The sequence below is a fragment of the Nothobranchius furzeri genome, chromosome 5 (genome assembly GCF_043380555.1).
Source record: "Nothobranchius furzeri strain GRZ-AD chromosome 5, NfurGRZ-RIMD1, whole genome shotgun sequence".
Classification (NCBI taxonomy): domain Eukaryota; kingdom Metazoa; phylum Chordata; class Actinopteri; order Cyprinodontiformes; family Nothobranchiidae; genus Nothobranchius; species Nothobranchius furzeri.
The window spans coordinates 73,406,913-73,419,718 of NC_091745.1; the positions used below are offsets into that span (position 1 = coordinate 73,406,913).

Sequence of the window (12,806 nt, forward strand, 5' to 3'; positions counted from 1 at the left end):
AGCCATTTTGTGACTTTTTATTTGTATTTCAGCAGGAAAATTAAGCATACAGCATTAAAAAGATAGATCTGCCATGATAGTTACACAATTTCAATTCAATTCAAGTTTATTTATATAGCACACGACAAGAGTCGTCTCAAGGCACTTCACATAATAAACATTCCAATACAGGTCAATTCATTAAGCCAATCAGACAAAAGTGTCCTATATAAGGCTGTTAGAGAATACTACTCTATATTATAAATTAAATTATCTTCTTAAATGTGAAATATGCCCATATTATCTGAGACACAGCCCTGTTTTTATTTCTGCACACTGGGTTGTGGTGAGGAAAATCTAAATATATGCTGAACCACTGAAGAGTTAATGATGCATTGGTTAGAAATGGGCCTTCAGAGCTCCAGCTGACAGATAAAGTAGTTGAGAGCATGACAGGAAGCAGTTTCCCAGTTCTTCTCCTCTGGAGCTTCGCTGCTGAGGTATGCACAGTTTGACCGTATAGTAGAGCCTGACCAGTAACTGTAAACATACACAGAAAGGAATGTTAAAGACCAAGTTCACTTGTTTTTTCAATACAATTGCAGTGGTCAGTAGAAATGAATGTCTTGTGAGTCGATCTCTGTGGGAGAAAGCCTCTGATGCTCCTGTTTCAGGAAGTAGATGTGGCCCAGAAGTGATCCCTAATGCTGAAACGCCATCACAAGTGATGCCTGACACCCAATTCGTTTCAGAGTGTTGGAGCCAGAACTGAGAACGCGTAATCCCCCCGTGATTTGTATTTGGAGCGTGGGACCACTAAGAGCTCTCGCTCAGCCAGAGATGGGACATGTCCGATCAACAATGCTGACAGGTAGGAGGGAGCAGTGCAATGAAGGGTCCTGTACACAACAAGGAGGATTTACACTGGGAGCCAGTGTAAGGTCACCAGCACCGGAGTGACACGTACCCGACGTCTAGTGCCTGTCAGAAATCTCGCAGATGAGTTCTGGACAAGTTAGAGCCTTGCAACCACACCCTGACTCAGACTGGCATACAAGGTATGCAGTAGTCCAGTCAGGATAGGACAAATGCATGGATGACAGACTCCAAGTATGCCATAGAAAACAGGGGCTTGATCCTACACTGTAAAAAATAGCCATACGTTTAACAGTGATAAACAGGAAAAACCTGTCAACTATAACTAATCTAAAACTGTCGATTTTACTTGAAGTTGCCTTACATCAATACCGATGTCATTCCTGACTCAACGCTTTTGACTGCTACAGTTTTACACACACGTGCAGTTGAAAGACCTGAGCAGGAATTAAGCGGATTAAGTTATTATAACCAGTTATGATCTTAATGGTAGTAAATTTAGTGTTTCATTCTATGAACTGATTGTATGTAATGAGGAAAACCTTTAGACTTTTGTAATTAGTGGAAAAAATGTTGTTTTTAGTGGCAAAATTTTTATTTTATAGATTATTTTCATGTAGATTTTACAGTAAAACAATTAGTTTTTTTCTTTTTCAAGTAAAACCATTTTCTTCTATGGTAAAATATTGACTTCCGTATCATTTTTAACAGTAAAAACAATAAAAATACCTTCTTACCGTAAAGGAAAGACATTTAGCCCGTCATTTTACAGTACCATTCTGGCTATCCCAGCATTTTAACATAAAAATCTTTACAGTGTAAAGAGTTGTCTCAAATTTAAAAAACAAGACCACACAACCACATAAATTTGTGTCTTGAACCTAATGGCGGAGTCGATTTTTTCCCCAGATTTCTGACAACTTGTCATGATCCTGCCATGCCCTGACCTCCACGCACCATCGTTCATCTCATCAGGCTCATGCCACACACCTGCCTCACCAGCTATATATTCCACAGTCAACTACCAGCCCTCTGCCAGATTATTGAAAGCTTCTGCTCGTAAATCTTCCAGCCGTTTTCATCCTGCCTGATCATACACCTCCTGACCTCGTTTCCACGCCTGACCCTTGCCAAGAACTCTGCCCGCCCCCACGACCCTCGCCTGTTCACCGATTCTGTCTCCAGCCTCGCCCTCTACGGATAACGCCACATCTTAGCTTTTTGCTAATAAAGACTTTTAAAGTGCCTTACTGTGTCTTGGTGTCCTCACGGGTCCTCAAGTTCAGGTCGTTACACAACTTTCTTTTCAAGTAGTGCCAAACATATCAATTGTTGTTTTTTAAAGATCTCGAAGACTCACTTCTGTTGCAGCTGCGTGTTGTTGACCCAGTTCCACTCAGTCGTGTTCTTTCTCAGTCCAATCCAGTATGTCAGGTTTCCCGTCCGTGTCAGAAAATGCTACAATTGAATGAATGAATGAATGAATGAATGGATGAATGAATGAATGAATGAATGATCAATTTATTCAGTCAGTTATCTTAAGATAATGTACATTAACATGTCATACAATTAAATACAAATACCATTTCTCACTAACATATGCCTTGTTTTTTTTATATGGTGTCTATTTGGTATATCATGACTGAATAGGTTTAGGCAGAAGCAATAGCTTATATAATTGCCTAACCTACTTACAAAACATTTTTTTAATTTCCCGCAATGAACCAACAACCCAAATAAAAGTAAAACACAAATCCATCCATCAACATCAAATTAATACTCTTCAAAAATGTTTTTACTGATAAGTTTTTTAAGAACTGAAAGAGAAGTTGCTAATTTTAATTCTATTTTAGCCTCATTCCAAAATTTTACTCCCATTACAGAGATACATCTCCTTTTCATGCCCTTTTTGGCTTTTTGTAGAACAAACATACATACACCTCTTAAATCATATTTACTTTCCCTCTTTACAAAGAACATTAGTATATTTTTTGGCAGAGCTGTTAATTTTACTCTAAACATAAATTGCATTATTTTATAATAATATAGATCTTCTAATTTCATAATCTGTGATTTTAAAAACAACAGGTCAGTATGAGCATAATAATTGCTCTTGTTCATAACTCGAATAGATTTCTTTTGTATAGTTTTTATTTCATGTATATATGTTTTAAAAGTTGAACCCCATATTTCTATACAATATGCCATGTATGGTTGTATTAGTGAACAGTATATTAGACGTAAGGCCTTGTGGTTTAGTATGTCCTTCAGCTTATATAATAGACCCAAAGATTTGGCAATTTTTCCTTTTATGTAATTTAAATGATGCTTCCAGGATAAGTTAGAGTCAATCACAACACCAAGAAATTTTATTTCAGACACTCTTTCAATTTCAGTATCTGAAATTGTTAATTTAAAGTCCCCATTTTTTACCTTCTTATTTCCAAAAATCATAAATTTAGTCTTTTTTATATTCAGTGATAGTTTATTTACATCAAACCAAGATTTGAGGATATTTAACTCTTTTTCAGCCTTCTTTAAAAGTTCTTTTATATCTTTACCTGAACAAACTAAAGCTGTATCATCTGCAAACATTATAAGATTCAGGCAAACACGCCGAGCGCTTTAGTGAGTTTAACAAGTTGACAGTAAAATAATTATAATAATCATTTCACAAAAACACAAACACACTTTACAAAGTGTTGTGTCCTTCAGACCGACCTGAACGCCTCGACTGCTGATGACGGCCAGAGAACCACCACCAGAGGAACAGTTCTTCTGACTGTCGGCCCACGACAGCCTGAGAGTAGACAGGAAATAACATGATTTGCCGTAGGGGAGCCAGCCTTTAGCACACTGCTGATAGCAATGATCTGGAAAAAATAAAACATTAAGTACAGTCAAGACTCAAAAAGCAAACAAATCGCCAGAACAAAAACCTTAACTCATATTCATCTACTCAGAATTGGCCTCTTTACCAATCTACACACTCATCTTTCCCATTAAAGGAAGTGATGATGATGCACAATAAAATCAGCAGATTTTTGGCTATTAGAAAAATAATATTTATCAGAATGAAAGAGGAACTAAATAACTTCCTTAGATGTTTCTTTGAAAACAGAAATCATTATTCTATGCTCAGAAAGCAGAAGTGTCTCTAAGGTATTAACAAAGCATCGATGTTGCGTCTTCAGACTTACGTTGGTTTTGTGAGATCTGCTTGGGGCAGTGCTCAAAGGGGCAGGCTTGGGATCCAACTAGAAAGCAGAAAACAGCTGGATGAGCCAAAAGGGAAAGAGCATTGCCTTAAGGCTGCAGCTGGATGCCTTCAGCAGAACCAGGATCAAAACAGTGATCAAATGGCTGCAGGCGCTCACGTTTCAGACTGAGGAGGATGACAGTCAGCAGGAGAATGAAGCAGACTCCTGTCAGAGCAAAACACCCGTAGCGGTACAGGCGCTCACTTCCTCCAACCTGCCGCCCTGGAAGAGGGAGAAAACAAGCAATGAGGAGAATAAACCACCATCAAGGCCGAGGAAACAGCTTCATCCTACCTTTCCCCCACTCAAGTTCAACCGATAACTTGGACAAGGAGTTTTCATCGAGTTTTTCTTTCTTATCCTCAAAATGCCAATTAACGCCAAAATTGAATGTACATGACAAAAGGTGTCCTGTTTATACGTCAGAAAGCTGTTTCCTGTGTCCAGCTCTGTTTTCCTGCTCCGCTGAGTATCGACTGCCTGCGCCAGAACAGTTTAAAGAGCCCCCCCCCCCCCCCCTTGTCTTGTTGCCTTGGCAACATCACCAACCTTCATGAGTCCTAAACTATTCCTGCAGAACAATCTGGGGTTTGTCCTTGAATTCTCCAAAACTTTAATCTCTGCCTATCTTCCTGTGTAAGAACAAAACTGTGTGTGTGTGTGTGTGTGTGTGTGTGTGTGTGTGTGTCTGTCTGTGTGCGCGTGCGCAGGAGGGCGAGTGTGTGTCTGTGTGCGCGTGCGCAGGAGGGCGAGTGTGCACGTGTGTGTGTGTGTGTGTGTGTGTGTGTGTGTGTGTGTGTGTGTGTGTGTGTGTGTGTGTGTGTGTGCAGGAGGGCGAGTGTGCACGTGTGTGTGTGTGTGTGTGTGTGTGCGTGTGTGTGTGTGTGTGTGTGTGTGTGTGTGTGTGTGTGTGTGTGTGTGTGTGTGTGTGTGTGTGTGTGTAAGATAAAAAGAAGGCCTGGATTTAAACATTGTAGGTTCCTCTAAGAAAAACTCGAGGAGTTTTAAATTAACATTAGATTATTTCTTCACATATAAAAGACACGCCTAAAAATGCAGATTAATCTTCTCTGAAAGTCTTTTCAGAAATATAACAGAAACAAATTCCTGAGAAATGAAGCCACAAAGTTACAGTAAAGAGTGTGTGTGGTTTGGGTTTTCTAAGAAGTGAAAAACTTTTTGAACTTTTGGTTTGAAAATAGTTTTAATTTATTCAGGAAACTATTAATATTCCATTAGAGATTCATCACGAAACGTATTTTGCATTTTAAAGCATAATCTATTTTATGTAGTTAGAAGATATTTAAAACAAAATAGATTTTGAGTCTTGGTGTTTTTTTTTTTTATTTATTTATATAATTTCAGCTTCTTACCGGAAATCTTTTTTTCAGCAGCTTAAGTCTGTTTATTTACTCTCAGCAATTAATATTATTTCTTTTGTAAATTGTAAATAAGGAAAACTTTTTATTAAAGGGTTGTTTGTTAATATCAGGTGCTGGGAAAAAAAAGCCAACAGACTTATTTTTACATTAAAGTGTAAAGGGTATTTTATTTTGAAAGGTTACTTACCTTTATTATGTTAACTGAAATATAAATACAACCACTTAGTAGTTACAATTTTACGTGTGTATTTTAAACAATATATTACTGTATTTTCCTTTATGCTTAAACAGCTACGTGGAGAAAAAGGCAAGAAATAAATTTTATCGATTTTATTCAGTTCAATTCAATAATATTTAATTAATCCCAGACGGAAATTAGAGTTTCAGTACACACAATTCTGAGATCAGACGTACATAGGCATCGACACATGACAAGAATTGGTGACTGTGGTCATTCGCATCCCGAGTCGCACTACCTTAATAGATCAAGAAGGTTTATATGAGGATAGAGTCAGGGGGAGGGAAAAAAAGGCACTTCAGGCACAACAGGAAATGCGCATACACACACACACACACACAAACACACACACACACACGGGAGGGAGATAATTAATTGGGTTAGAGAGCACAGTGACTCCTAGATACGGTTCCACGGCCTTCACCGGCCACGGTCCCGCCCAGGTTGGGATAGGGAGAGTTACCATAGCAACAGCCGCATTCCACATTTCTTCTGAGGGGGGAGTTTTTTCTTCAGCCTCACAGGCTCCAAGGGCACCAGATTCAGATGATTGTTTTGGGGACAGACAGAGATAATTTCCTCCTTGCCTTAGAGTTCTGTTGGTCATCAACCCCTCTAGATCCAATAATGGCGTAATTAATCTATCCCACTCCGTGCTGATCCGTCAACAACTCTGTCCTTGGTGGAATCCACCTTCTGGGTCAGAGTCTTAATCTCAGCCAAAGTTCCAAGCTTACGACTCATCTCGACAATTATATGAGTTTGTGCGTTCACAGCACGGTGCATTCCATCCTTGAGCTTCGGGATTGAGCCAATATTCCTCAAAAGCTCGTTAATTTTCCAGTAAGCCAGGTAACCGCTCAGGCCAAAGAGCAGGAATCCCGACACCAACACCACAAATATCCAAACATCTTCAGAATCCTCTACAGACAGTTGAGAGAGGCATTTCAGGTTCCACTGTTTCCAGGAGTCCATGATATACCCAGCTGGCTCTGTCCCAGCGGGGCATCCGGGAGCCCCTTCTCCTGTTCGCATCGCTGAAAACATTTTGTCAATCGCGTTGCGAGACCAACTGACCAGATCCATTTCTAACAATTCCCAGTTTCCAGAAAAAATGCAGAAAGCGCCGTGCACAGACAAGACAAAGAGCCAATTGGGCTAAGGAGGGAGGGATAGGAGAAAAAAGCGTCTGTACTCTCCAAGAGCCGGAAGAAGATGTTTGTCGTGTGTGTCTTTTGATTGTTTTTTAGCGTTAGCAACTAGATGTTCCAACAAGAAATCCAGACCTTGTTTAATTTTTGATGCTGTTTATTCTCATTTGAGACATTCAGAGCAACTGAAAATCATAATTTGTCTCGTCTTTGTCTTTATTTTGAACATGCGTACATACACATAGTAATACACACAACATTTAACCCTTTGATGCATAATGGTCACTACAGTGGACAGGTACTCAAAATTGTTATTTATTTGTTTTTGCTATTAAGCACAGCTGTTGAAGACTTTATTGCATTTGAGCCCCTCCATTTGGACTTCAGTAAGCCAAGCCAACGTATTTCATGCTCAGAGTGCACGCTGTCCACCGAGGTGGACATGTAATAAATTGTTTGTAAATTATAAAATTTAACAAAAAATATATGTTGAAATTTGTTTCATTCACACCTAAAGATGAATGAAAAAAAATTGTTAAAAAAATCATGGTTGAAGATTTCATAATTCATGCATCAAAGGGTTAATCCCGCCCCTTTCTCGACATCAAATAACTAATAGTTATTTAATGTTGTCTGGTAGTTTTTGGCAAATTACTTTGCAACATATTCACACAAATGGCACATGGTTTATCAAGATTGTTGGATAAATTAGGTCACGGCACCAAAATGTTAGGTCATTTCATTTTCCCATCCAGGGTTACCTGAGGGAAAGTTCAACACGCAGGGGTCATATTAATAAACCGATCGATTAACCCATACCAATCTTTACCAATAAACAATTTAGACTTTGCAAAGTGGAGAGAGATAAAATGATTCACACGAGTCGGTAGGCAATTCGCTCTCTCAGACAGAACCCTCAGAAAGCATTTATTGAGGACACACAAAAATGGTAAAACGCACACACGTTTACACACTAAACACTGACACACACACTTTGACATTCCTTTAGACTCTCTTTAGGGAGACAACAGGCGCTGGCACAGGGCGTTCTTACTGATAAGCCAGGACTGGAAAGAGGCAAGGTCAAACGCCTGTCTGTTGCCAGGGTAAAATAAACCGGATGAAGCTTTCGTTTAAAAAATAATAAAATAATCTATTCATAATTTATCCAACAAAGATCATCTCATAAATACAAACATTTTGTGTTTAGACACACACGTTTGGACCTTCTTCCTTGTATTTGGTAAACATCATGAGTTGAAGCTTTTTTTTAAACAGCATCATGTTTGGACATCGCCTCATTCTGTTCCACAGTTTCACACCGCACGCACACACACACACACACACACACACAGAGAGAGAGAGACACTGAAAGTTTTTAATGATGTTCGGACTCGAGCATGTTTGAATTTTAACTCCCCACTTAACCGAAACCTCCCCTCCCTTTTATGAAACAGTTTTAATTTGTTGTCTGGAAGTGGTTTATTGTTTACTTTATACATTAGCTGTGCTGTTTTAAACTGAACTATCTCTGGAAATTTTAAGGTTTGTAATTTTAAAAATACTGAGTTTGTATGATCTCTGTAACCAGTGTTATAAATGATCCTTAGAGCCCTTTTTTGTAACACAGATAATGACGATGATGCACATTCATAGGTGTTTCCCCAAACCTCTGTACAGTAACTTAAATATGTGGAAACAAGTGAACAATAATTTGATTCAGGAACAATCACCAGATCAAACTGGAACAAACACTAACGTCTAAAAGCACAGGACTTATTACCAGAGCTGTGAAAATGAATAAATATATTGAAAATAAATAAATCACTACTAAAATCTTAATAAAGAACTTAAACTCTGTCAAAGGAAGATGCGACAGACTCAGACGTGCTAAAACGCGCTGCTCGTGGGATTTTCCTGCTCATCACAGACAATACGCTTATAAATGAGCTGTAATCTGCTTTTTCTGTCTTACCTTTTGCTGCTTTAGCAGGAACGCTGATGAGAGCGTCTGAATAGAAGTCCTCACTTGGACTTTGCAGGGTATCGTAAGCCGATTCTGCTTCCTCTAAAGATAAATACACAAACATCTGGAGTCTTCTTCCAAAAACTTCCTAAAAGTTTAAAACTTAGTTTTTTTGTACGTTTGTGCTGGAAGGTTAAACTCTCAAACACCTCTTTTATTCGTCTGACCCCTTTAAGCTCACCTTGAGGTTTCACCTCCAGCAAAGCTTCACCTCCAGTTTCCGTTCCTTGTGACGGGATGGTCTGCATCTCCATAGCTCTCCCTTTGTCGCTCCAACTTTCGATTTGCTCCGATTGTCTCTGATCAACTCAAGAGGTTATGTAACCCTTTTCAGCCCCCGGTGCCACAAATGCTGCACCAAGATGTCCAGATGGGTTTTAAAGAACAGAGAAAAGAGAAGTTTCTGATGTCCAGTGAAAACAAACGCCTCTGATCAGCAGAGACAACACTTCCCCTTAAAGATCTGTTCCTGCCCTTCCCCTATTTGGCATGTGGAGGCTTCAGCGGTTAAGGCCTGTTTTAATTCTTGCTGCTTCATCGTTAACTCCCAGGTGAAGCTCTGCTCTGTGTGCACATCATACATATTCCACATTAAACTAAATGTTAATATTTGGAGGCATCATAAATGTGGAGCTAATTACAGCCGGCTAGTTATTTATACAGGATTGTTGAAAAAGGGGACTGACGGCGAGAATGCATTCTTCAATAATCTTTATTCCCCACAAAGATCTGCGGTAATTTACAAAAACCAACAAACAAAAAGTACTATTTGCATTAAATACAGACGACTGAGAAAGTGAATGAGTTCTTTCAACTCAATTTTTTAAATCTTCCCTTTTAAACTCGATCTTTGAAGCCCTGACTTTTGACCAAACAAGAAAACCACAAAGTTTAAACATCTTTTGTACATTCTTGCTGTGTTTGTCCTCTAATTCAATTTTTGGTTCTTTTTAAACACAGATAAGGTTTTTCTTTAAAGAAAAACCTCATCTGTGTTTAAAACGAACCAAAACTGGCACCACAAAGTTTAAAGCTCCGAGAATCACGCTCAGCTTGAAATACTGTCGGTAAAACTGTGAAAACCCGACCGGCGTCACCTTCTGCCTTGTTCTTCCACCATCAGCTGTAGTTACTTATCAAAACGTAGAAAGAAAATTATAAAGTGTCACAAAGCATAACAGAAAACTTTCTCTTAGTCCAGCTTCACTTGGCTCTCTCTCCTTCTCAGTCTTTCATCGGCCTTCTGTTCCACTTCAGGCACCGTACACACTCTCGTTACTGTAGGTCATGTAGAGGAACAGGTCCTCTTCATGATGCTCCTGCAACAAAACATGACCAGAAGAGAATAAATCACGTCTAAAACACTTACATTGATATCTAATGGCTGGTTTTAGGTATAAATAAGACCGCCGGGGTTTAAACGCGACACAAATAGATCTGCAGTTACCTCGTATACAGTGGAGAGAGGGCAGCTGGATGGGGGGAGGGAGTTGTTGACGAAGAAGAAGAGCGCCTCCTCTGGCCTCAGCGACATACGTTGACGGATCAGAAAACACAACTGCCCCACTGATGAAAGAAAAAAAGGGAAGGAAATGGTCAGTTATGGTAACATCCTGCTGTCTGGTTTCATCCGAGAGGAATCGAAAGGAAAAATAAGTTGCTAGACATTACTGAGTAAGCGGCATTCTCCCTCTCCTGACAGTTACCATTTTCCTGTCTTGTGGAAATCAGCTGCTCATACTGATTCAGGTTCTGCTGGAGGAATCATTCCTTTCACAGATGAGTTTTCCTCTCCACTGTCGCTACATGCTTGCATACCATGAGGATTGCTGTAAATGCTGTAAATCGGTGACTTGATGCAATCTGCTGGGTTTCCTTACGTAGAAAACTTTTAACTGATTGGCCAAATGAACTGAACTCAAGTAGGAATGTTTACTTTGCCTTGAAATGACTCTTGTTGTGAATTAGTGCTAAATGAAAAAACTGAATAGAATTAATTCTCTTTATGTGATTTTCAACATTTCGAACACGTTTTTGTGGGCTCACCTGTTAAATCTGACGGCACCAGGTATTTCTTCTTGTCCAGCTCAGGAGCTCGTGACCTTGAGGCCCTCTCTACGATGATCTGGAAAAAACAGCAAGTTATGTCATCTGTAAAAAGTTGTCCATATAGTTAATTTTTTTATTTTTTTAAATCATAGAAATAACAAGCTCCTAACAGGAATGCTGTTGTCATACTGACCGGTATCTTGTCAGGATGCTTGGCACGAACCCTCTCTCCCTCCGCTCTCCTTACCTCCAGTGGTACCGAGCGCTGATACTGACTGCCCATCTGGAAACAACACAAGGACAAATGAAGTCTCTCACAATAGCTTTATTGACTGTGCAGACAACGGAGAGTTAGAAACTGACAACCGTTCTGCGAACAAGTGATGCTGCCAGGCTGAAGAGTAGGTCATCGAGAGATAAGATGAGTGAGGCTGAATCAACCAACTCAGAGGTGTGCTTGGTTTATTTTAAACATTTAAACTAAAATATGTGTAGGTAAAGCTGAAAATGAATAAAAGGTTGTTAAAGCATTAGTAGAAACACGTGACACAACATTAAAGACAGGTAAGGCTCTACATTGGCTTTAAGATTTAATCTAGATCACTTATGTGGGAGAAAAATGCTATGCTTTACTGAAAATGTGCATGTTGATGTGCAGGAATGGAGTCGTATTGTTAAAGTTGTTTGTTTGCATTCTAAAATAAATGTATTATGTCACACTAGGACTTTTAGTTATTTTACTGTTCATATCAAACAGAAACACAAGTATTTGCTCGTTTACAACAAAAACAACTGTTCGATTTTATTATAGAGCATAAATGTTATAGGTCACCATAATACATAGAAACTGGCAATAAACTATAAAAAGTTATGATTAAATTGCAAAGTATGCACAAGAATAATCATAATTTTAATTTCCTTTTGGTTAAATGGCAAACCGCTGTTTCAGGCTATTTAAATTAGGTCAATCAATCCGTGTGAGACACTGAATAACAATAATAATAATAATACATTTCATTTTTATAAAAACGACCTCTGCCAACTGGCTGTTAAGAAATCTTGGTTATGAAAAGGTGGACTCCCAATTGTCTGGGATAACAAATTTCACCATAACATCACGCCACGTCACGCTTCACGAGAGGCTAAAAACCCATGCAAGAGCTCGGAACAGTCGCTTCAGAAACAAACCTCTCAACGATAAAGACATAAATTAGTCCCTGAAAACAATATGGGTTCAGCTAAACATGTTCTAAATGCATTTTAATATGATGCTATCTAAGCTAATGTTAACGAACGTACGAGATGTTCCTCTGCTCTGCTCTTACCTTCAAAAACGCAACACCAGCTTCTCCGAAACCAGGTCAACCCCAAAATAGCCTCCGATGACTGGGTAGAAAGGTTTCTTCTGGGGAAACGTTTCAGTCGAAAAAACAATCACAAGATAAAACACAGAGCTTGATTTCAAAGATGGCGTCTGCTCTAGTTATGCCGTCGGTCAAAAACAACAACAAACATTGTAGCCCCACCTATTGATGATACAGCCAATCAGAGAAGGTGTTGCTGATTGACAAAACGGACGCCCAATGAAAAAGGGTATGGGTGAAACACTTTACATCCATTGGATGAATAGTTCGGTCTGTTTACAGTTGGTCCTGCTTTTTTTTCCCTTTAACCTACCAGTGACGGTTCATGGGCTGAGGTTCACGGCCACGCCTCAGAAGAACGCAGTTATGTAGAAAATGGTTTGAACTATTCATTTTGTCCGGTAAACAAGTCTTGCAATAATGTTCTTGTGTTGTCTTGCTTAATCTCATAATAAGCAAACGAGGCGTGAAAACTCCTTTT

At 39.1% G+C, this 12,806-nt stretch overlaps 2 protein-coding genes across 2 annotated transcripts; both read right to left on the bottom strand.

The window, feature by feature from the left end:
- Window positions 1-2: 2 nt before the first annotated feature.
- On the bottom strand, window positions 3-9,410 carry si:dkey-26c10.5 (early activation antigen CD69). Its single transcript, XM_015950156.3, has 7 exons — window positions 9,094-9,410; window positions 8,862-8,954; window positions 4,233-4,337; window positions 4,056-4,112; window positions 3,577-3,728; window positions 2,216-2,313; window positions 3-519 (listed from the first exon to the last, which is right to left on the bottom strand). Exons 1-7 carry the CDS (start codon window positions 9,164-9,166, stop codon window positions 393-395), a joined length of 705 nt encoding a protein of 234 aa, XP_015805642.1. The 5' UTR covers window positions 9,167-9,410; the 3' UTR covers window positions 3-392.
- Window positions 9,411-9,606: 196 nt separating this feature from the next.
- On the bottom strand, window positions 9,607-12,652 carry zgc:92606 (gamma-aminobutyric acid receptor-associated protein-like 1). The gene is made up of 5 exons (XM_015950158.3): window positions 12,287-12,652; window positions 11,155-11,244; window positions 10,959-11,037; window positions 10,360-10,478; window positions 9,607-10,231 (listed from the first exon to the last, which is right to left on the bottom strand). The coding sequence occupies exons 2-5, from the start codon at window positions 11,242-11,244 to the stop codon at window positions 10,166-10,168; spliced, it is 354 nt and encodes a 117-aa protein (XP_015805644.1). The 5' UTR covers window positions 12,287-12,652; the 3' UTR covers window positions 9,607-10,165.
- Window positions 12,653-12,806: the final 154 nt, after the last annotated feature.